The sequence below is a fragment of the Falco peregrinus genome, chromosome 16 (assembly GCF_023634155.1).
Source record: "Falco peregrinus isolate bFalPer1 chromosome 16, bFalPer1.pri, whole genome shotgun sequence".
NCBI classification, from domain to species: Eukaryota; Metazoa; Chordata; class Aves; order Falconiformes; family Falconidae; genus Falco; species Falco peregrinus.
In genome coordinates, this window is record NC_073736.1 from 4,393,594 (window position 1) to 4,417,613 (window position 24,020).

General features: G+C 54.0%; 1 protein-coding gene across 1 annotated transcript; it reads right to left on the reverse strand.

Annotated features, from left to right (window-relative positions):
* Window positions 1-1,254: 1,254 nt before the first annotated feature.
* CCND3 (cyclin D3) lies at window positions 1,255-17,156 on the reverse strand. The gene is given in 6 exon segments (XM_055819562.1): window positions 1,255-2,657; window positions 5,626-5,748; window positions 5,750-5,769; window positions 6,374-6,533; window positions 14,512-14,727; window positions 16,421-17,156. Coding segments are annotated over 6 exon segments (879 nt in total). The 5' UTR covers window positions 16,619-17,156; the 3' UTR covers window positions 1,255-2,495.
* Window positions 17,157-24,020: the final 6,864 nt, after the last annotated feature.

Consider the following 24,020-nt stretch of genomic DNA (forward strand, 5'->3'; position numbering starts at 1 on the left):
CGTCGAGGCCACGTGCTGCTCACAGCAGCCTGCCCACACACACACGTGGCCCTTCTGGAACCCCCAGTGGGAGCTTTTCCTCCTGGAAAACCCAGCAGGGGCTTTTCCTTCCGTGCTCCACGAGGCACCGCACTTACCCTGGGGAACTGCTGATGGTGACGCTGCGCGGCCGCAAGGTTTGTGCGTTGAGTACCTGGCCTTGGCCCTGGAACCGGCACCGATTCCTGCGGGTACGGCCCATGGAGACAAGCTCCTGCAGCTTCCCACAGCTTCCCGCAGCAGCGGGGCTGCCGACAGCCGTCTCCTGCCTGCTTCTCTTGGGACTTGGCACCTTCTCCCGTGACAGCAGCGGTGGTGGGAGCAGAAGCCATGTGAAGCGGAGCAGCACAGAAAGCCCAGCTGCCCAGGCTGGTTGCACACCGCAGCGCTTTTTCCTTGGCTTCCTGATTTTCTCTTCTTTTTTTAAAAGAAGCCAGAAGCTGGTGAGCGCGAGAGAGCGCCCCGGCTCCCGCAGCGCATTGGTGAGGGGAGGCTTCAAAGCTGCTGGAAGCACGGTCGCTGCCTCCTCTCCAGCAGCCAGCACCTCGCCTGTTCTGTGCAACGTGGCCCTCGGCCACCACAGCATCTCCCCTCCGCCTCACGGTGTCTGCCCGCCTGGCTCCCTCTCCCCTCCTGCTCTCACGGCCCTTGGGAGCAGCGCGGGGGGATCCCCCAGCGGCTGGGCTCCCACCCCAGCACAATTCAGATCGCAAAGGGAAACGCTCAAGGCCTTCAGATTTCTTTAAAATACTTTATTGCAACATCATACGGTCCTCTGATTGTCCCAGCAGCGGGACTTTTGCATCTGAAACCAAACCAGTTTACTCTTAAATTAAAACTCCTTTATATATAAAAAAAAATTTTTTTCTTTTTGTACAGACAGGCTCTGCACGCCCCCCAGCCCTCCTGCTAGCAGGAGTCAGCGGCAGATGGCTCTTCTTTGACGAGTCGAGCGAGTGGAAGAACAGCAGCCCCATCTTTCTCCACCTGATAAGACTTTTGTTTCTAGTGGCATCCAAAAAAGAAGATTTCAACCTCCTTTTCCCCATCCCCCACGGGAGGACAACAGCCACAGCTCCACACATCCAGAGGTCACCCAGCAGCAACAGTCTGCCTCCCATCCCTGCAGAGTCTCTCTGGCTTCTCCTGGTTAATACAATTCTACTATTTAATGGTTTTCTCTTAGAAAAGCAGCATTATTTTTTTTTTAAACACTTTTTATAAAAACTAACAGGATCAACAACAACAATACAAAAAATGCAGTAATCGCTTTTCAACTCAAGTGCGCAGCAGATTTTTACACCCTTGTAAGGATACGACTCGGACCCACGTGGATATAAATGCAACGCAGCCCCCTCCGGAACGCGATCCGAGATCCCTGCCTTGGAGGAGTGAAGATGCATTACAGACTATAGCAGCACATTCAAATGTATTTCTTCCAACTAGTCTGATGTCTAAGCTACCTAAAAAAAAAAACCAACCCCAAAAAACCAACCACCAGCTTCCAAGTGAGAGTCTCCCGTTGCCCAGGGAGCTAGGGAAGGGGATGGAGGGTGAAGGCACTCTTTCGGAAGGAGAGGAGACCAGCATCCAGGCCCCACACCGAGGGACGACAAGGTCTTCCTCCCTCCCCATTTCCCAGCAGTTAACAATAAATTAAGCAGCCTCAGCGGGCCAGCGGAAAGCCAAGGGGATTGCGCCCGAACGGCTGCTCGCCCAAGGCGAGGGCTTTTCTGCTGCCCCCGCGGACGGGGAGCACGTCCCCCAAGCAAGCCAAAAACCCCACAAATCCCAAATTTAACAGCAACAAGAAAAAAGCCGCACGTTTTCCCCTCCAAGCAGAAGCAGCCACGCCACCCCCCCAGGAGCCACAGCAGCCTGGCACGAAGCGATGGGGACCGAGGGGCCAACGAGCACCTGCTCCCTCCTCCCGGACACCCCGTGCTCTCACGTGAGCTGCATGGGCACGTAGCACCCAGCCCGGGGAGGGAGGATGGGGGGCTCTAAGGATTTTGGTCACGCAGGTCAGGGTAAGAGGCTCTATCCATGATTGATGGCCCACGCGGGGCTGGAAGTCGTCACGGTAAACACCCCCGAGGAGACGGTGAACAGTGGCCAGTCGGGCTACAAGGAACACGAACTGAGAAACATTTTACAACTTCGTTTTGGGTCCTGCTTCCCCCTTCCCCAGCAATTCTCGTGCCCTGCCACCATGAGAACGGTCGCTTCACCCCGGCCACCTACAGAAGCTGATGAGCAGCATCAAGCTCCGCCAGCCTGACCGCTCGGGACGAGCGCAGATCCTGCTCCGCAATCCTGGCGAGCGGAACAAATCCTCAGCAGGCATCAGATGGAGGGGGCTGGCGGACGGGTAGTGGGGATGCAGCGACCTTTCGGTGTCCAGGGCGAGGTCCTGCTGTGGCAGGGCCAGGCAGCTCTCGGGAAGGGGAGGCTGGTCACAGGTTGATGTCCGTGACGTCTGTAGGTGTGCTGGTGGGCTGGCTGGCTGAGTAAGCAGCAGTCTTGGCGGTGCTGTATTCCTGTTGGGTTTGGGATGCCTGTTTCAGGCTCTCGGCTAAGGCTGCCTCAATCTGCTCCTGACAGGCTTTCAGGCAGTCCTGCGGGAGAGGGAGCGAGACAAGAGGCCTCAGTTCTCTGCTGCTCGGAGGTGGGAGCCTTATAAATAGCTCTGAGCAGCTGCCGGGCTACATCTCTGGCCCCCGGAGCATCTAAACATGCCAGACAAAGAAGCCTTTCTCCAACAAGGGGCAGCTCCAGCCTGTCTGTGCTTTAGGCCCCTCCCCAGAACAAGCCCCATGCTCTGGTTGTCTTCTCCCCACCTCTCTGCTCCACCACCTCCTTGAGGAACGGACGTTGTGCCTGTCAGAGCTTCCCAAAGCATCCAGGCTCATGCCTGGACGCAGTGTGAGATTTCAGCATCACGACAGTCAGACACCGCTGACGATCGGGAGGGCAGAGCAGAACAGCTCTGCGTGGGCTGGCATCAGCCTTTACAACCCCAAACTCCCCAGCCCTGTGAGTGACAGCGGGTGTGCAGCAGCACGGGCGCGCACGGGGACCCACCTGCCTCCCCCAGGCCCCACAACCCAGGTCCCCCAGCGCGATCCTGCACTTCTGCAGTCACCCACCCGCTGCGGAGAAGCTGTGCCACAGCTCTGCCTCATCCTGTCCCTGCCCGTGGCCGAGCCAGGACAAGGTGAGTCCCTGCTGGGTGCCCCGGCTGACGCACACTGCATCACTCCGGCGATCTCCAAGGCGGCTGGACCCGACCATCCAGACCCACCAGCCGTCCCGGCCACGCATTCCCACCCAGCATTCCCCCCACCACGCGCTGTGGATGCTGGGCTGTTCTGAAAACGATGCTGCGGCCGCAGAGCTGCTCACAGCCTGTCATCCCCTCGGGAGCCCCCCGGTGCTCTCCGCACCTCCCCGGGACCCAGGGAAGCCAGTGCCGTGGGACACACCAGCCCCACAAACAGGGAGGCAGAGGGGACTGCATGCAGTGGCACATCACTTGCGATAAAAGCAAACTCCACCGCGTCACCTCCCCACGCGAGCCGTCACTCAAACTCCTCCACTTTGACACCGGAGCAGTGTGACAGATGGGAGAGCTGCGGGGGGCAACGCCAACGGGCGCACCCGGCCCAGCTCCCACACCGCGGCTCGGCTCTCGCCAGGGTAAGAGGTGGCATTTGGCACCTCGCGGCTGGAGCGGAGCTGGACGCCGCGCGCTGGGTCCTGCCACACGTCAAAATCTCTTACCAGGAATCTGCTGGCGGTTCTTAGAAACTGACAGAGGATGTGGGGAGCGAAAATAGCAACGCCCACCTCCTCTTCCCCACCCGCTTCCCGTCAGCGCAGCCTTCGGCCCCTCGCCTGCCCGCAGCCCCAGGGCGAGCTCGCTGCAGGGCCTGGTGCCACGGCCAGCCGGTCGCAGGGCTCGCCGCAGCCGGGCTCTCCATCTCTCCATCGGCAGGTTCGGCAGAGATGCTAAACGCCAGCCTGGCCACGCTCAGCCAGGCTCTCCTGCTGCCTGGCGAAGCCTTGGGGGTTTGCAGCCCTTGGCTGTGCTCCCCACTCTGCGGAGCGGCGGTGCCCTGGGGCTCTGGCTCAGACACCCGGCGGGTCCCAGCTGTGCTCCGTGAAGGACGAGGGCTGGTTCGGAGCAGCTCCGAGTGGCACCTGAAGCGGCGGCACAGCCCGCGACGAGCCAGCCTCAGCGCGGCGGCGCGGCTCCCGCTGGCCGTGGAGCTGGCACGGCCCTGCGCCATCGTCCCCCGGCTCCGTCCCCACGGACTCCCCGCACCTCCGGCACTGCCCAGCTGAGCCTCAGCAGCTGCGGGAAGGGGATCGCTCCCCCGGCTTGGTGCCAAAGGGCAGACCGAGCCACAGCCCGGGGACACTGCGAGGCCAGATTTAGGGAGAGGCATCAACAGCACAAACACGGAGGCTGAGCGCATCCTCCAGGAGCCCTGCAACGCCGCGGGGACAGCCCCAGGGTTTCCTTCTGCCACAGGAGCTGCCGTGGTCCTGCCTGGGCTGTTTGTGCAGCCCCTCGCATCGGGCAGGCTGGGGGACTGAATGGATGCCCTCTCCGGGCTGGAGGGTAGCACGAGGTGCGCTGGGCCCAATTTCAGCTCCCTCCCTCAGCGGTGCCCCCCTGCTTCCCACCTGTTCCTTCCACCAGCCATGACCCGGAGCAGGTTTCAGCCCCTGCCCCACTCACCGCAGCAGCTTGAGAGCAGCTGGCTGCACTGACTCTCCTTAAAAAGGCTCCGGCAAACAAACAAAAAAAAATAATAAAGCCACACAAATAGATCAGGACACCCCCCTGCCCAGTCCCCTCCCTGCCTGGACAAAGCCTCGGCACAGCCTCCCACCCGCTGCGGCACCGGCACCTCTTCAATTCCCGGTGCTGCTGTCAGGGGACTGTAACTAAGCCCGCTCCCGGCTGCCGGCATTAGCGCTCGGGCAGAAGAAAAGATCAAAAGGGGCCCCGGGCAGAAGAAAGGCTGCCGAGCGCTTCCAAAGTCACCTGGAAACGGGGAGCCTGACAGCGTCCCCCTTCCCCATTCAAAGGGCAGCGGAGGGGCAGGCAGACCCCCCTCCCCATCCCAACGCCCCCAGCAAAGCCGCTGTGCCAGCGCCCTGAAACGCCTCGTGCCCCTGACCCCCTTCCCAGCTGAGCCTGGGCACCTGCAACCAGACACCGGGGAGGTCAGCAGATGCCGAGCCGGCTTCTCCCGCTGCCCCATCCCACCTTGTCAACCCGATCCCACCAACACCTGCCTGCGCGGGGAACAGCCGCTCCCCTTTGTGCTGCTTTTCAAAGGCTCCCGAGCTGGCCAGCGCTCGGCAGCCAGGAGCCCACTGCAGCCACGGGACTGACGAAAGCTGCTGCGTTCAGAGATGCTCCCTTACCTCTAACCCTCCTCAAACCAAGGTCAGCATCATTACCAACAGCCCGTTCCCTCTCCCTCTAAAAAGAGCGAGCAGCAGAAGGAGGAAGCGTTTCCACCAGATCCAACAGCAAAACTGCTTTGCTGTTCCCCCCCGAACACTCACCACCTCCGTGCCAGTGATGCTGGCCAGCAGCTCGGTGATCGCCTCGCTGGTGAAATCGTTCACCGAGACCGTCAGACCATGGATCGCCGCTCCAATGCTGCCCGTTGCAATCATGGAGGGGGGGGTACATGGCAAAAGTGTAGTCTAGAGCCGGGAGAGGGACACAAGGAGCAAAAAGAAGAAACCGTTAGCAAGGATGCACACGGTAAGTTCTTTCCCTGAAAAACTAGAGAGGGCCAGAGGGGTCCACCCAGCTTAGCAGAGAGAAAGAGGGGTGCCGTAACAGCGAACAGCCTAGGCATCAGGGCAGCGAGCTTCGTCAAGCTGTTTCTCTGGGTCTGTCTCACCAAAGAAATCCTGAAGATGAGGACGTAGCGACTTCGAGCAAGGCTGACAAAAGCTCAGCCTCAGCCCTGCCTTCACCCTGGACACCCTCCCGCAGTCGCAGCCCGTGCAGCAACAGCGGTGGCACGCTGGTTGTGCTCTCTCCTGGCATCCTTCAGACACCCACTGAGAGCCTGCGGGACCGTTATCCCACTTTGTCAGGGATAACAAACCTGTTCCTGAGCAGCAAAACGCTCTGATGTGGATGAAGGCAGGCGTGCAGCTCCCCAGAAACCAGGGCGTTGGGAGACCAGCCCCAGGTTACTCAGCAAGCCCGGCTCAAGCCCAGGCCGCCCTGCCTGCAGCAGCCAGCCCAGCCCCCGCAGCATCCCGGCGGATGGCTGCACCAGGAGCAGGCACCCACCTGTGGCACACAGGGCGATAAAGGTCTGTGCGTGTTTCTTCACCAGCTCCATCTTGTCCTTAGGCAGCGGGAGGCGGTGGAGGATGTGAGCCAAGAAATCATTTGCTATCACTGAGACCAGGTCCCACTTTAGCTTCTCCAGGACTAGAACCTCCCAGTCCTGCGGAGTCAGACAGACAGCACGTTATTCAGCAGGGCTACGCCAGGCAGAAAAACTCAGCGGATTCAAGGGCAGAAAAGGGCAGCGCTTGGGGAAGGGACAGTAGAACAGTACAATCCACAAGACAGGGAAGAAAAGAGGGACCATCCCCTGCTCTGCGATTATGGCACAAATCCAGCCTTGCGCTGCTGCAAAGCTGGGAGTAAAGATCAGAAGAGGAAGCGATAAATGTGGTTTCTTCTTTCCAAGGTGCAGCCGGATTAGCCTCCCTCCGACACTTCTCTGCTTTTCAAGGTTGCTGCAGCATGCAGAGGAAAAACCTGAGCAAGGAGCAGCAGGCACACTGTTCCCATATTCCTTCTCCGCTCCCGAAAGGAGAAGCTGCCGTCCAGGCTCCCAGGAGCAATCCAGCTTGAGGCTAACGCCACTGCAGCAGAGGGAATAGAGAACGTCACCGCTCTGCACGCCCCTCGGAGCCGGCCAGTGTGTTGACTCCCTCCTACAGTGGCTCCTTGGTGGGTGGGCGAACCGCAGGGGGCAACGGCTGCTCTGCAGCCTGCCCCTCTGCACAGCACACTGAAGCAAGGGAAGGGGGGAGAAACACGGCTGAGCTTTCAGGGCTGCATCCAGACAACCCAAGCGCCTGTACGGGACCTTCAGTCGCTACAGAGCTCAGGGGCTGTGACCAGGTGCTGAGGTCTCCAGCCCAGCAAACACCGGGCATGCAGCCCTACGGAGGAGGAACCAGGTTGGGCACCAGCATTTTGGCAGAACCTCCCCTACTCAGCACACCTCTTCTCTAAGAGAGCCTCCAGGCACGCTCAGCAGAGCATCCTCGGCAGCTTCTCGGGGGGGAAGACGCACTGAACAGCCACGCTGACCCCACCTCTCCCGCTGACATACGAGCAATGGCTCACCAGTGCTTCCCAGTTACACGCCAGGTGGCTGCCAACGTCCCCATCCCATGTTGTGGTGCTCCCTCTAAACCTCTACCAGAGATTTCTCCAGTATCTTCCACAAGCCAGTCTCTGCAAGCTGGGGACCAGATGGTGGGAAGGCCGGACGCCCCCCGTGGATTTCAGCTGGAGCCCAGGCTGCTCCTCTCATCTGCTCAGCCTCTCGCAGGCTCTTCCAACCCTGGGCATCGGTCCTAACGCCAGCAAGGAAACCAAAGGGCAGAGCAGCGACGGGCAAGCGTGTGACAGAGCCACCACCCAGCAAGCCCTGGTGTCACCAGTGGTACCAAAGCACCCATCCAGCAAGATATAAGCAAGGGGAGCCCCATGAGTGGAGCCACAGCACAGAATCTGGGCCCCCTGCATTCAGTCCCCTGCTGCGCCATCAATGCCAAGGTCTCCGTGACTGACTCAGAGCAGCAGCTGAATCAAACCCAGAGACCATACACGTACTGGTCTCACTGGGCTGGGCGGTTTTGATGTTACATCTGGGTACAACTATGCCACTGACAGAGCAGTCCCGAGAGGCACAAGTGGCGTCTTCCCAGGATCATTTCCCTTCCCATCCCAGCAGCAATGTCTGCCGTCCCGTCCCATCCCATCCCATCCCATCCCACACCCAGCCCCCCCAGCCTCTCCCGGATTCCCCCGTGTCCTGAGCCATGATAAAGATCTCTGGCTCCCAGTTTCTCTTATCCTCTGGATCAGCAGCAAACCTGGTCTTGGCAACCGGGTCCAGGTGTGCCAGGAAGGCCAGAACATGCCCCCACGTCCCCCCTCACTGCTACCAGGGGGGTGACAGTGGCCCTGCGGATGTGCTGGGAAAGGAAAACACCCTGCGGGGGCTGAAGCTCCGGGTCTGGAAGGACAGAGCTGAACTGGGATTTGTATCAGGTATCTCCATTGCAGGACCTAGTCCCACCCAGCAGAATATCTATTCTTTTTCCAAGTAGTCTAGGATTACCGGGTCAATGCTGCTCACAGACGTGCCAAAGGGCTGCCAGAGCAGATGGATTTGAAGAAGTGAGATTTTTTTCATAAAGGCGATTTTCTTTTTTTTTGCCCTTTTTTTTTTTTTAAATCCACTCTTTCCCCTTACACAACAATACCAGTTTTGAGTTGCTTAAATGAGCAGCATTGCTCAACCTGCTCCAAATCCCCCATGAGGCCAAACGTGCCGTTTGCCATTTCACAGCCTGTGCTTTTCCAACCAGAAAGCAGCGTTTCACGAGCGCACGCTCGCTGCTCTCCCATACGGACGGTCAGCCTGCAAGTCTTTCGTCTATATTTTTAAGCCAAATCCACAGGATAAAAGCAAGAAGGAACCTAGCAATGAGCTCCAGGGCCTGGACAGTGCAGCACAGGTCACTGACAGTGCCTGGTTCAAGGTGGGGATTAGAACAGAGGGGAAAGATCAGGCTTGGGTAAAAAGAAAAAACAGCAGCGCTGGCCACTGGTTAAACTGCAGCAACACAGCAAGGTGACGCAAGCAAAGAGCTGCTGGAGATGGAGAGCTCTTGTGCTCTGTCCCTACCTGTTGCTCACCTGGAATCCACCAAAAAGCCGGCTGCTTGCTCGTGCGTCAGCCCAGCTCCTTGGGAAGGGGCACAGGACACTGCTGATGCCTTCAGCAGCCACTGCCCCAAGGGTGGGAGGCCAGGGCAGCTCCAGCCCAGCCTCTCCACACAAGCACGGCCCCTTTGCAGACCCAGGAAGGTCAAAAGGAGGACCTGGAGATTGCTGCTCATGAAGCAAACCCCAAAGGGGTCACTACACCTGAAGGGAGCTCCTGAGCACAGAGGGGACATCGGCCCAGCATCATCCAGGCTCTTGTTCCTTGCCTTTCCTCCCAGAGCTGCAAGCCAGCTACTGGGAGTCACCAGAGGCACACGATGTCCACACTGGTGGGGCAGAGCACCTGCCCCTGCTGGGACACGTTTTGTCCTAAGGAGAAGATCCAGGGTGCAGACAGGCTCAGCCGTGAGACCTCACCTAGATCAAGCTGGCTCCTGCCACGCCAGGACTGACCTGGGACAACAGCTTGCCCGTTTGCAATGCTCAAGAGCAGCTCTTTTCCAGCTAGCACGCAGGTTCGTCATCTTCTCCAAGCCCTCGTTGTTACAAAAGGCCTGATCCCAAGACCCAGCCGGCACTCTAGATGCCAGCTGAAGGCAACAGGCGCCAAGGACTGTCACCAGCTCACACGATTTAGCTCAGGGAAGCCTCTCTCCTGCCAAACCACCCTGCTCCTTGCTTCTCTCCTGCTCACCCTGGGGACTTCCTGCTCTCAGAGCAGCATGTCAGAATCTCTGAATCATTTTATCTGTGGAAGAAGCAGAACAAAAGGCTGCAAGAGATAGACAAGCAGGTTTGCGACAGCAGCACCGCTCAGTATAGCAAACATCCTTTTCCTGGCATTTTGTTTTGCACCTAATTGAATCAGTCTCTGCCTGGCTAGTGAAAGAGAGGAAAAAAGTGGAAAATGTTTCTTTGTTTCTCCCGCCTGCAGAGCCCACCCTCATGGAAGGGCTCTGCAGGCTGCCAGCACTGCCCACCGAGCATCCCATCACTGCGAATGCATCAGGTCCCTCTTCTGCAAGATCCCCCAGAGCACAGCTCGCCGTGCCTGGCCAGCATCTCTAGGGGTGGAAATTGCACAGCAGCTGAGTTTCCCCTCCACAAGCTTGCTCCCTCGATCCCTCCTGGCTGCACCCCGCAAGAAAAAATAAAAAATAAAGGAGGAAGGAAAGCAGCAACCATTTCCCATTGCCTCCCCTGCTCTGCCAAGGTAATCTCAGAGCACCGTCCTGCTGCAGTGAAACAGCCTCAAGCCCCTGGCTGCTGCCTCCGCACCCTCACTAGGACAGACCCAAGTCACCAAGCAGAGACTGTTTTACTCAGTTTACAGCTCTGCAAACTCAGTCTGGGATGCGACAGTCACACCAGCTTCTCTCCTTTTCATGCAGTGACAGTCGCTCCGTACACCAAACTCTACCCTCAGCAACACCCACACACCTGCTGTGCCTACACGGAGCCTGTGTAAACCCAGCTGGCGAGGCTGAGCAAGGAGCAGGGCGCCCAGCTCCCCTCTGCAGCAGCCCTGCCTGCAGGAGAAAAGGAAGTTGCACTCAAATTTTGTCACTCAAGTTGCTAAGGTACCACTTTACAGTATCACAGGCTTGATGAGCAAAGCAGGAGCAGCCTGCACCGTATCGTGCTCGCAAGCTGACTCAAAGAGAGGGTGAAAAGAGCTGCTGATGTTGCTGCTGGCCACCCACCCCACCCAGTAGCTGAGGCACCGCTACAGAAATGAGCGGCCATGAAAGTCCATTTGCAAATAGGAAATCTGGGGGCAACGTTTGTTTCCATTCCCTGATTAGAGTTCAGGTCTGGATGTCAAGGGGAAAGGTGCCAGCTTCAGATGCAGAAACGGCCACATCTATCCGACCCATGCAACAAGCAGAAGGGAAGACAGTAAAACACAAGCACACCTTCTGGAAAGTCAGTGTTCTACCACAAGTGAGCATCCCTTTCTACTCAGCTGTTATCCCCCTTCTTTTCACTCCTCATGGCCTGCTGTCACGGCTGCTCCCTTCATTATCTACCTAGTGGCTTGACCCCGCTTACAGTCTTTGCTAGGAAATACCTGGCAGTTTGCAAAACTGACCTTAGGTCAAAGATTTCAGAAGAAAGCCAAGTTACTGGGAGCAGGCCAGGCAGATGACGGTGACCTACAGCTGCTCTCCCCAATCTTCAGGCAGCTGAACACCCTCCTGCACAGGCCAGAAAAGCCTCTATTTAATAAATAAATAAATAAAGGTAGGTTAGATAACGCCTTTTGACGGAAATCCAACTTCCTCCAAATGGACGAGTCCCTCGTTGCATCATTTCCTTCTCCCTAGAATAACTTCATCAAGATTTTGTTTCAAATGTGTCTTTTCTAAACTGCTGAGCTGGTGCCAAGCATCCCGGAGAGAAGGAAGCAAACCTACTGGGAAAGTGAGCCAGCTTCCTCTGAAAGGCTGGGGAGGACACGCTGGAAGCTGACATGGCACCGATCCATGAGAAGAGGCCAGGATGCAGCATTGTCCAAACCTTGATGAAGAAGCTCCCCTTCCCCTCCCCACCCTCTTCCACTGCAAAGATTGTGAAAGAGAAGTCATTACCGCAATTAGCACAGAGGAGGAAAACAGCAGCTCGCCCCGGTTTTGTAATCAGGGTATTAACTCTTGTCAGGTCCCCAAGCAAAAACAATGCCTTTACGTATCTTCAGATGTTACCTCCACTCCCTCTTTACAGCAGGGAGCAATGGGAGACTGAAGCAGGATTTGCTCCAAACAGGGTTAAACATCTCTGGAGAGCAAGTCTTGTGGTGGGCAGAGAAAGACCATCACCAGATCACGGACTACAGAGCATCTCCTGCCCAGGTATCTGCAGATGCCACAGCACCTCTCCCTAAGGGCTGTGGCTGGTTTGCGATGCCTTCTGCTCAGCTATTTGACTAGCACTGGTTACCAGGAATAAACCCCTGCACTGCTCCACGATCCCAGCCATCTCCTTGGGAAAGAGAAAAGGGACCCTATTTTCCTGAAAAAGCTATCTTTGGCTATTCCAAGAAAGGACTTTTGACTCCCAAAATGAAGCCATTCTTGTCCATCTTAACTGCATACTGATTCTGGAGCATAATGATGACAGATCTGTGCCGACCATCTCCTGTGCCTCCTGTTGCACTGAGAGCAACAGAAAAAGGGTGCAGGGAAGGAGAAAAAGAGTGCAGGGACCTGCACAAACAAAAGCGAGCAAGAGGCAGCAGCCAGCACCTTCCTCCATCTCCACCCCAATGCTGCCAGGAGGAAGGAGAAGGGAAGATGAGCACTGTGGCACCGCTTAGCCACAGCTTCCCGCTGAGAAATCTCTGGGGGGAAGAAATAAAAAAGACTCTGAGTGAGGATGCATTCACATCTGAATGCAAGAGTGAAGGAAAGCCTCCAAGGGTGTGTCACGCACGCCCTGCTCACTACCCACCTGCACATCTCCTAACCGTTCTCCTTTGGAAGGAGCTTGCTACAAGCACAGCTCAAGATACAACTGAAAAAAAGCAAATCCTCACCGAGAATAAATGACCTAATAAATCAGAATGAAATACAACTGGGATCCACAGGAGATACGCATAAGGTGCCCACCAAGAGCAACCACTTGTAGCCCAAGGTCCATGCTGCAGAAATCGCTAGAGAGGGAGACAGCGGTGAAGCACGGCAATAAATTCACCTTCCTGCAACCCATATTCCTGTTGGACACAGAGCTTATCCATCACTCTGAAGGGACAGAAATCTGACACTGGCCCACAAGGTGCATTTTGATCAACTTCACGTTCTTGAGGGCACGGAGAGCACAGTCCATGCTTTGAAGTGCAGCCTGCTTGCCCACAAGAAGACCCTGAGGTACCTTCTGCTCAGCTTGTTGTTGCCTCTGCAACAGAGGCCGCTTTTGCCAGCCCAGCAGAAGAGCGAATGCAAACCAACTCCCATTCCCCCCCCGCCTTTTTTTCCAGCTCAATGTTAACCCCCCCTCATTATCACAGGGCCAACAGGAACCCTCCCGTTACAGGCTGGGATTAGCTTCATGTGATGGATCCCACTCCTGGGAAGAGAGCCATGCAGAATCCATCGCTGGATGAGAAGGTGCTCTCAAGGGTGAAGTTTTACTGACAAAGCCTTTGCACACAGAGATTTTGTCTCAGCCCCCCACAGCAGGATGCCGCAGCGCGACCACAGCTCAGCATCCAGAGAAGCAACAAGCACTTGTGCTTCCTCTGTTCGTTCCCACTTCTCACCACTATTCATGGTAACGATCCACATACTTTTTTCCACAAGTGCTACTTTAAGGCAACAGCCACCCACAAATGACTGCAGGGAGAGAGGTATGGAGGCAAGGGGATTTTCCCCAGGCTTCACTGGCACTTGGAAAAACCATGTTCATATCAGAGTTCCCCAGTTACCAGAACCGTCTTCCGATTCACACCTGAAAGTTTTGTGGGTTCACTCCCCACCCTGGGGACAAATCATACTCAGATCATCTCACCCACCCCAGCCCAAAAAAACAGGTATTTAATAAGGTGATGACTAACCCTGAGAAATTTTCATAAGGCAAACTGTCTCCAGGGATGGTTGTTACTCGAAGTGAGGTGGCCGTTTCCTCCCGAGGGCTCTGATCTGCCAGCACGGAAGGCCCCCAAGAAGAGGGGTTCTCCAACTTCCTCCCCCATTGGCAAAGTTGAACTCAGAGGTTTGGATCTTTGCTTTGAACTTTTATCAGACGTGAAAATGCTTTGCCTTTCAAAGCCTACACAGCTTCTGCCCGAGTGTACAATGGGAGAGCTGAAGTAGCCCCGCTTGAAGCGTGGAGCAGGACCTGGGTAGCAGCAAGGTCCCACTTGTTTCCATCACCTTGGCAGCACTGTCAGCCTCGACGGCACAACCCGGCCAGCTGGATCCCTGGTCAGAAAAGCTCCCACCCATTTTACTGGTTAAATCTCCACGGAAAGCTTCATTTTTCCTGCTGGTGTGGAATTGCATCTCCTATGTCACGCCCCTGTGCAACCAGGGCAAGTCAGAGCCGCACGCCCCAGCGGCAGCCCCCGCCTTGTGCCCCGCCAGCTGCGCAGGCAGGAGCCTTTGTTCTCCAGAGCCGTCACTGAGAGCGACCCAGCGCCTGAGCGCGAGCTCAGCATGACAGCTCGGCACTGGCAACGAGCGCTTCAGGCACAAGGAACATTCTCTGTAACCTGGAGGTGACAATTCTGCTTCCACAACAGCGAGGGTGGAAAGGTCCCCACCAACAGACATCACACCCAGCAGGGCAAGGAGGAGAGAAGGCTGGTTACGGAATGCAAAGGAAGGCAAAGAAATGGGAGAAAGAGAACAGGAGGAGACACGGAGGCAGGTATGCTGCCAAGGAGCAGGATGCGGGAGATAAGAGAGCCGGGGAGGAGGTAGAGGGCTTTTTGAGATAGGGGTGGTTACCAGGAGCTGCTGAGGCGTGATGGAGTTGTCTGTGTAAATGCAGAGTTTCTCCACAGTCAGCGGCATGGTTTCTCGCAGCTTGGAAGCCAGGAGCATGCAGACAGCTCCCAGAAGCTGCAAGTGACTTTTCCGTGTGGAGACTGACGACAGGTAGCGATCCACATAATTCATGGCCAAGGGGAAGACCTCTTCTTCACACTTCTGCTCCTCACACACCTGACAAAACCCAATTACAAAAATAAAAAAAAATAAAAGGAAGTTTTAAACGGCACAGGACTCCCCAGACCCTGCCTGCACTGCAGCTTCAAAGCTTCTGGGCATGATGGTGTTTCACACTTATCTGCAGGGCTTTGAAGACACCTCGGCGCTAAGGAGTAAATTACCTACAGGCGTTAAGCCTGCAACGTCGGTGGGATTACACCACCAACAAATTTGACCAATGCCTTAAGCCTCCACCTTCCTGCGGAAAAAGGAAACTGCTTTATTTGGCCCCTTTTCTAATTTCTCCTGTTGGGGATGTCTCCAGCCAGCTGTACAGCAAAGCTGCCATTTTCTGCTCTGTGGGGACCTCTGGAGAAAATGAGCAGTTCCAGCAGATCTCCAGCTGGAGACCTAATAGGGCAGGATCCACAACCACTGCTGGCAATCCCACCTGAAGTGGTCCAGAGACACCAGCAGAATCAATGGCAGAGCCCAAATCAATGGCCGAGCCCGAAAGTCCTCCTCCCTCAGTCACACGTGTACCACAGCCACGAACAGAAGCTGGGAGCTCCGAATTTCAGTCCTCTGCTCTTATCTCTCCACCAGTATCAAAACACTTGTCATATTTAACTTCCTTCTTTAAACACAACCATCAAAATATTGAGGTTTCTCCTCATGTAGCAGCAACCACCACCATCCTCCTTCCAGCAGCAACTGCCTCCTCCTGCACAGACTGTCACAGCGCCAGGGACACCAACACGCACGGTCACGACAACTGCCAAGTGTCATCTGCTTCTTGACTGCCTTTAGGGCTTCACAGGAACAGGCTCCAAAGCAGCATTTATCTAACTACCCTTCTCAGAAAGGGAATTGCAGAAACAGAACAATAATAGCAGGGGGAGGGGGGGAATAAATTTAAAAAGCAAGATGTTCATTATTTCTTTTGACAGAAGCAGGCAGCTTCTTGCAACAGCAGCCAGGGTGGAGAGCAGGCAGGCTCGATCCCAGCGTCATTTGTCCTTTGCAGAATCTGTTCTTTTTTTCTCTATTGAGACTGTTCGTTCTGGCCATCTCATGAAGAGGCCCATGAGATTTTCCCCACTGAACTGTATCCCACAGAGCCGCATTCATTTTTAATTTAGGGAAGTAAATGGTAGCAATATTATATTCCCCCTTTAAGCAGGCATTTGCAGCCCCATTCGGGAAAGGCAAGCAGTCAGCCTGCCGGCTGTGCGGCTGAGCGCTCTGCCCAGAACTTTTGGGGGGCAGGGGGTGATCAGGGGGGCCGATGTGGGGTGCACACAGGTGGTGGGTTTGGGAAGGGATCTGCTCCTCTTGCGTGAGGCCACCACAGCTTCTAGCACAGCCAGCACCCGCAGAGCCACTACAAACTGCACCCCCCTTCCTCCCCACCGGCACAGCCCCCCCCATGCCGCAGACCTGACCTCCGGCGCATCCCAAGGGGACTTGAGGGCTTTCCTGTCCCCTGGGTCGCCCCTTGCACCACTGCATGAGGCGATCCCCCTGCACCCCCCAGCCAACAGGGGCCGGGTGCTCCTGCCCCGTGCCTCCCCCGCCGCCAGCTCCCTCCCGCCGCAGCAGCAGCGCGCACGCTTGCAAGCGCGGCCGGCGGGCAAGGACCGGCGCCGGTGGCCGGGCAGGGAACCGGAGCTGCGGCGGGGAGAGGCGGCAGCGGAGGTTCCCGTACCTCCAGCATCCAGAAGGCCAACATCTTCCGCATGTAGGGCTTGATCTCCCGCTGCACGCAGTGGAAGTAGGAGACGCTGGGGCTGTATCGCTCCTCCTGGCTCAGCAGGTTCTGCAGCACCCGCCGGTCCCCCAGCAGCTGCGGGTCGCGCCCGGCGCGGGGCACACGGGGAACGGCTTCCACGCACAGCAGCTCCATGGGCGCGGGCAGTGCGGGCAGTGCAAGCAGTGCGGCCAGTGCAGGCAGTGCGGGCAGCGCAGGCAGGCACCCCGCCGGCTCCGCTGCAGCCGCCGCGGGACGCCGGGAACTGGCGGCGCTCCCAGGGGGCGGGGCCGCCGCCCGCCCCGGGGCGACCCGCCAAACCTGGGCAGCCGAGGGGCGGCGCCACCGCCGCCTCCAGCCAATCCGCGGGCCGACCGGCAGCGACGCGCCGAAACCGGGCGGTGACCACGCCTCTATTGGGCGGGGCCAGAGGCGCGCCGGCGGGCTGACAGCACGTGGGGCGGCCGCGGGGCGCTGCTGCCATGTTGGAGCGGGGTGGGGGTGGCGGGCCGGACCCCCAGGGGCTGGCCCCGGCCCTCCGCTGCGGCACCCCCTTTGCTACCAGGCGCCATCCCCGCTGCCCGGGCGCTGCTGAGCTCTCTGCAGGCCTGCCAGGCTGCAGAGGGGCAGCCCCCCAGTTTGCAGGGAATCTTCAGTCACCCCCATCTACAAATTTCTGAGCAATTTTTTTTCAGTATTTAGCCCCATACCTTCTAATTTTCGTGTGTGTCTGACCGAAGCCCTTCAAGGCTATGAAAATAATCAGCTGTGCACATGCTTGGAGCTGGTCCACACCGAGCCTGCTGTCCTCCAAAAGTTACCCTCATGTTACTACTGGTGCAGCTCCGCGGGAGATAGCAACCTCAGTGTCTGCCGAGATAAGGGTTTGTCAGGCTTGGCTGGTTTTTCCAAATAATTAACAAATTGTTTGGGAACACCTTTGCAATTGTACACTGCACGGCTGCTTACTCGGGGAATTTCAAAGTCTTTCGAATAAGTTTGTACGGATACTTGCACAGTACCGCTTCTGCACTGGTACCTTCAGTCTGCTTCTACTTGACCCAGCAAGAATTGCTTTCTGGTATGGGAAGCTGAAGACAAGGCACTGTACTACTAGCCACATTGGCTCTCTGATGTTTGTCACTGGCTACAAAAACTGCAGCACCTTGACTTGCTAGTGCCAATGGGAAAGGTCAGAAAACTGGCATAAAGCATGCAAGAGTCTGTAATTGGAAGGGGGAATGGATTGCCTTCACATTTGCACACTAAAAGCTCCTCACTGAGTTGAGAGAATTAGCTCAGGAGGCCCATTTTCAATGAAAGCTGCCAACATCATTTGCAAAGGCAACATGCCTGAGTGGGATGACCTGCCTTGTATAAGCCCCTCTGCCACTGGGACGGTGCCGTGACATGGCATTTGCAGCAGCAGTTGGAACCAAACGATGATAATCACAAACACAAGGGGTGGGTAATACATTCCACCAGCATCTCTTGCTCTGCTAGATGACATCAGCCAATTCTGACTGCCTTACCACCTGAAACGCAGCCCCACAGCAGCATGCACTCCTCTAACACCTCATTGCACAGGGCAGTGTATTCCGCTGCACAGTGCTGGGTTGAGAACGTTATACAGGGAATGGGATCGAGAAGCCCAAATTCAACTTGCAGCAATAATCTGTATCTGCAGTCCTGGTGAGAAAGCTGCTCCTGTGCAGAAGGAGAAGTGGAATTTGTAGAAATCAAGGACATTGGGGATGCAGTATCATCCAAGGGGACTCAGATGAAGCACCTCCGACCAGTTCTGCTGGAATATTTCTCAGTATATACACTTGTATGGATTTTTAGCCTAAGGAACAAAGAACCAAAGCAGTGATGTGTCACAATAGCTACTCCCCTCCCTTCCCGACAAGTCACTTCAGAGTGTGTCATTTTGACACATTTAGTACTTTTTTGTATTTTCAGTCATCTAAAAAGAGCCTTTTAATGAAGAAAAAACACACGAAGTTAATAAGTGTAAGTAAAACAAGACTGAAGTCTTTGTTCTCCCTTCTCAGGATTTTTTTGTTGTTGTTGAAAATGAAAAACATCTTTTTGATCAGAGTTTTAGAGGTTCAAAATACTGCTCATGACAGTGAACACAAAGGTCACATACATAACACACATTTCACGTGCTGGAATCCCATTTCCACACTTGTACAGATGGCTTTCATTTTCTGCAAGGTATACGATACATTGCAAATTTTTAATGATGCTATCAGCATTGATTTGTTGTGCTGAATGCCCTGAGAACACCATACAGCACAGTAATGCGGAACTGGAGAAAAGAAGGGGGGAGGGGGGAATCAGATCAATCCCATCCCTGCCTTCAAATGAAAAAGAGGAATTTTTGTAGGTGAGATGAGATTCCCAAATCCCTTTCCCGACTAACTTTCTTTTACCTTACAAATAAATCTTCCAGTGGTGTGGGCAAAAAATATTTGAACAATCTATGGGAGAGATTTCTGTGGACGAGTCAGCTGGTTTTAATCCGGGATGACCCCCCTTCTCCACTCCCCCACTCTTTCATTGTGAGCAGCATCCCCCATTTGTGCAGGGGAAGAGAAGGGCCCCATGTCCCACATTTTTAGTAAAAATAGACAGCAGCTATTTTCTTTAGTCAGGCAAAGGGAAACCACAGCACTGGGTTCTTGGTCCTTCTGGTTTCTGGGCTATGCCTTTTGAAATTGAAAGTTTCAGGCCCTTTCCCAGACTTCATGGTCTTTCTCCTGTTTCCCAGTGTCTGCACGGCGGTTCTGAAACAGCCCGTTCGGCTGGAGCTGGGCTTGGTGGCAACCGTGGGCCATAGGACACGGAGGGGGAAAATGAAGCCTGTTGCATAAGAAAGCGTTCCTTCCAGATGATGACTTGGCAAAACTGATGCCTCTGCAAGCCACATTATCAGGCTAGAAAGGCAAATTACAGACTGCAGGCGTTCTAAAAAGCCTATTGTGTGGGTGTGCGGAGGGAAAAGAGAAAATTCCAGGAAAACCAAATTTTGGTCAGTGTTGTCCAGAGATAGTCAGCTTCCTGGCTTTGGCAAGAGAGAGCACAGCAACATTAAAAAAGGAAATTCCTTCAGAGTAAAAATTAAAAGACCTGATGGCTTCCAGACTTCCAGGATCTCGAACCAGCAATGTTATTCTTTGCTGAATCATAAAGGGGGGTCATTTTTTTGGTATGTTGATGATGAATTAAAACAAGTAACCAGCAGCTGGAGCTTTTAAAGAGGCAGTGCAGATGCAGGTCTGTTTCCGATTGGCAGCCGGTGTCACACGTGGCCTTGGATGGAGGCTAATGCCATTTATCGGGATGGTCATTCTACAGGGACATGTCCGTAAGCCCTTTGCTGCAGAAAGTTATCTCTGTCACTTTGCATAAAAAGCAGACCTGGCCCTAAAGGCTGTCAACAAACATGATCAGTACCTTTTCTACACTGGTTTCTGTGTGCCTTCTATTTTACATCTACCTTCCGTCCAGTTTTGATCTACCAAGAGCTAAACCATTTTCTTCCTCGGTCATACTGCAACTACAGCATCATCAGTGACATCAAAATGAAACTGCCTAACTTACATGAAGGACTTGACAACCAAATCCAATGAGCAAATAACTATCTAATTTGCTGTAGGAAATCCCCCAAATAGAATGAAAAACAGGTACCATGTTGTGCATGTGTGAGAAAGAGCGAGGACAGTATTTCACACTTTCTGGTTTGAGGATTTCAAAGCACTTCAAATGTCCTGCTCTGTTATATTTTACATCCAGTTTTCCCTAAAGGGACAGAGCGTAACTATTCCCAGCAGGAAAGAACAAGGGCTGCAGCACACAAGGGCTAGCAAAGTGCACCGTGGCAGTTTGGTGTCACGCGTCTGTGTTTGCCAGAAGTCCCTGCTGCTTTACAAGGAGATGGCCCAGTTTATGGTCCATCACACGCGCTTAAAGCACTGCTAAAGATGGACTGATACTAGCAGGTCAGGCTGTGGGATGCACAGCTTCGTCTGCTGATACGGCAGCAACAGGGCAGACCGCTGCAGGGAGGTGGCTCACGGGCCCATCGCAGATGTTTGCTCCGGCACACAGGAATCGGAGCTTGCAGGCACAGGGAGCTGAGGCATCTTCCCAGCTCGTTCAGCCATTCCCTGGTCCAGCAGGCAGGAGAGCCGAGGATTTCCTGGTCTCGGTCCCATGCTTAAACACAAGGCTGCCGCCTCCCCTGCCCGTAGCTGCCTCTCTCTCCTTTCTTGTATCTCATTCATTCTTAACGTAGGAAGAATGCTTTCACTGAATTGAAGGGAAGTTTGGTTGAGTACTAGTTTAACATTTAACCCAGGGGATGTCTTTCCTAATATCTTTCCCATTACTGGCAACCACTGCATTCCCTTTCCTCTGACTTGGTCAGACTTCTGAGTACAACTAATTAATTCTGAGTGGAATCATCTGAACACTGAACCTCAGCAATGCTTAGATGTAGCCAGTAGTGATATACACAGGAATTCTGAAGTTTGCTGCTTCAAAGGCCAAAATGCAGTTTTTTCATTGACTTAAATCCCCTTGTTAGAACAGCTTTTGGTACAGTTTGGACCAATTGTCTATTTAAACAAACATAAAAGTGTGACTGTTGATACCGTTTGGGTTTATGCTATATCTCTCATGTCTGCATCTGAGCATACCTGCTCCTGGGATATATATCAATTTAATAATATGAGCTCCTTAACCAGGATTATTAATGGAAAGAAAAAGTTGGGTGTAGGGAAGCCCTTCTTTTAGGAGAATCACAAAGAAGCGATTGGAAAGAGGTATAAATGGATGAAAAGAGATTCATTTGTAAACATGTATTTAGCAAGCAATTCACTTTCAGCAAATCATTCAGGAGAAAATTTCCAAAGTGGTTATGGCTTTGGAGTGTCTCAATTTTGGAGCAGTTGGGCCAGATTTGACTCCAGTAGAGCGAGCCCAGTTTGCCTCAGCTAACAGTTTAGGCTAGCAGAGACTTAAATGTAGTTTCACCTGACTTTTTATGAAAAGCATCAGGACCAGTTGGTCTTCATCTGTCATTTTAGCAGCTGTTTTCTGCCTTAGTTCCCTTTTCCTAACGAAATCTAAAATTAAGTCACATTTTCATTGACTCAAACTCATACCATAGCAAGCCATCCCCAGGTGAATGTTCAGTTTTGCTCCCAAATCAGCATTTTAGAAACCAGCCAAATTCAGCTGGTAAAGACAGAAAGAAAAACCATAGAAAAAAAATTGCAAAGCTGAAACCAATCAATTTCAGAAAGCAAACTAGGCTTGGAAAGCCCCCAGCTGTGATATATTTAGTTCATTTCAGGGGATTATCTGTGGTTGCCAATTATGCAAATTGTTAAAAAATACTGCCCTGAAATTTTACATATAATTTTTTTTTTTTTGCAACACCCTTCCCTTGTCCATCCTTCCTGCCTTTTCCTGCCCTGAATTGATCTTGTTGCCTACATCTTGCACACCCCATCCCGTAGATCAGATGCGTTTAGGTTTTTCTAAGAATTTTTGGTTACATTGTATTTTTATTTGATGTGGCAAGCCCAGCACCTAGCGCCCGTTTGCCAATGCAAACTGCCAGTCAGCGAGTCAGAGCCAGCTCAAGGCTTTTCAGCAGCATGTACAGCAAAGATTTGTGCTGGAAGAAGGACCAGTCCCACCTGGTGAAGTGATGGGGGAGACTGGCCCAACTGGAACAGGAGCAGTGAGAAAGGAAGATCCTTCAAAGGTGGGCTTGATGCTCCTGGTGCAAGAAGTGGAGTCTGTTCTGGGATGAGGGTGTTTGCAGCACCACGAGCCTGCGTCCCAGCCGTTTGCTGCCCGGTAGCGCTTAGCCACGTTTTCCAGGACCCCACAAAGCAAAGCAGGCAGCAGAATCATGGCAGCAGGGCTGGAGCCAGCCGGCCCTCCCGAGGGAACGGTGTGTGATAGACCAAGCACTGGACTGGCACGCGGGATGGCTGGATTTTAATCTTGGCTTGGCCAGGTGGGAAATGGGGATGGAGACTGGGTAGGTCTTTGGCCAAGTCTGGACTAGGAGGATTGTTCCCCTGACAAGGGATCACGTCAGGACAGGATGGTGGGCTCAGAGTGGGTGCGCTACCCCGCTGCCAGCGTTGCAGTGGAAATACAGCGGGACCGAGCCCTGGAGTGGGCAGGAATCTCATCAGATCAGTCAAGTCTGTGCTAGGTTTTGTTCCTTGGAGGGAGGGAGAACTCCGCTGTATGAGTGTTTTTTGGGGTAGACAGAAACCAATTGATACCCCACTGACTCCCCCCAACTTGGGGTGCACCTGGCTTGCTGTCACCTTCCAGCACAGGCTGAGTATAGGCTACAAGGGCTTTGAACTAGAGGCAGACCTTGCAGGCAAGAAGCCTTTACTAGGAGCTTGCTAGCTGCAGTCGGTTCACCTTTGGTGTAACTGAAAGGAAACATCTTGTACCAACCCCACATCAGCCAGCATATGCCTACGCAGCCAGCAAGCACCACGCTGAGCCGCTCTCACGTCCAGCAGAGCAGCTGTGTCTGTGCGTGGCAGACCCTCCGCTCTGACACCCCAGGGACCGCCCCAAAGCCCACCGTCTTTGCTGTCAACCTCGCTTTGCCGCACTGAGCCCATGCATGCGTAGCATATGTGTCTTCCCCCACCTAGGCAGTGAAGAATGCTCGCCCCTCCAGTTCAAACTGCAAAGCCAGAAAAGGAAAATTTTAAGGATCTACAAACCACGGTGATTAAATACAGGTGAAGAGGAACGTCACACCCCTGTGTTAATAAATGAAAATAAAATACAATCCACAGAGCACCACGGGCATTGTTCAGGGAACCTGCAGCTTTGAAGGCAAATCTTCTCTAAATATTACACTATGCTCCCAGAACAGCTCTCCCTGAAGAGGCACAAGTGTCACTATTTCTTATGATTGTCACAGCCAGGTACCTCTGTATATCCCCGCAGACGTATACAGATCAAATTCATTGAGATGCCAGTATCTGTAATAAAATACGGATGCATTTCTCCCAGCAGTTCTGGTAGTTTTATATTATCTACATATGCTTCTGCATTCATATCATCAATAATTACTGACATTAACAACATGCTAATGAGATACACTCTGTGAACGCACACACATCACTGGGCAAGCGGTATTCCCACTGTATTTAGGCAGCTTTTTGGTGGAGTGATTCCAGTATTTGCCCAATACATTAACCATTACTTCCAACACTAACCTGCTGCTTTGCATTTGCTCTGAGCCTTACAGCACAGAAGATGCTGTTCCTGCCGGTCCACTCTGCCCCCTCCTAGCACCACAGCAGTGAGGAACACATCAGCTGAAATCAGCAGTGGTTTATATGGCTGACTGAGTTAGAAAAAATGGTATCGTGTCCTATTCAGCTACTCCTACTACAAAGCCAGGCTTCAGCCACCCCAGCTAGGCGTGCCAAAAGCAAGTCTGCAGCTAATGCTCCTGCCCTGTACGTGTGAGCAGGAATACTGTCCTTCTCAC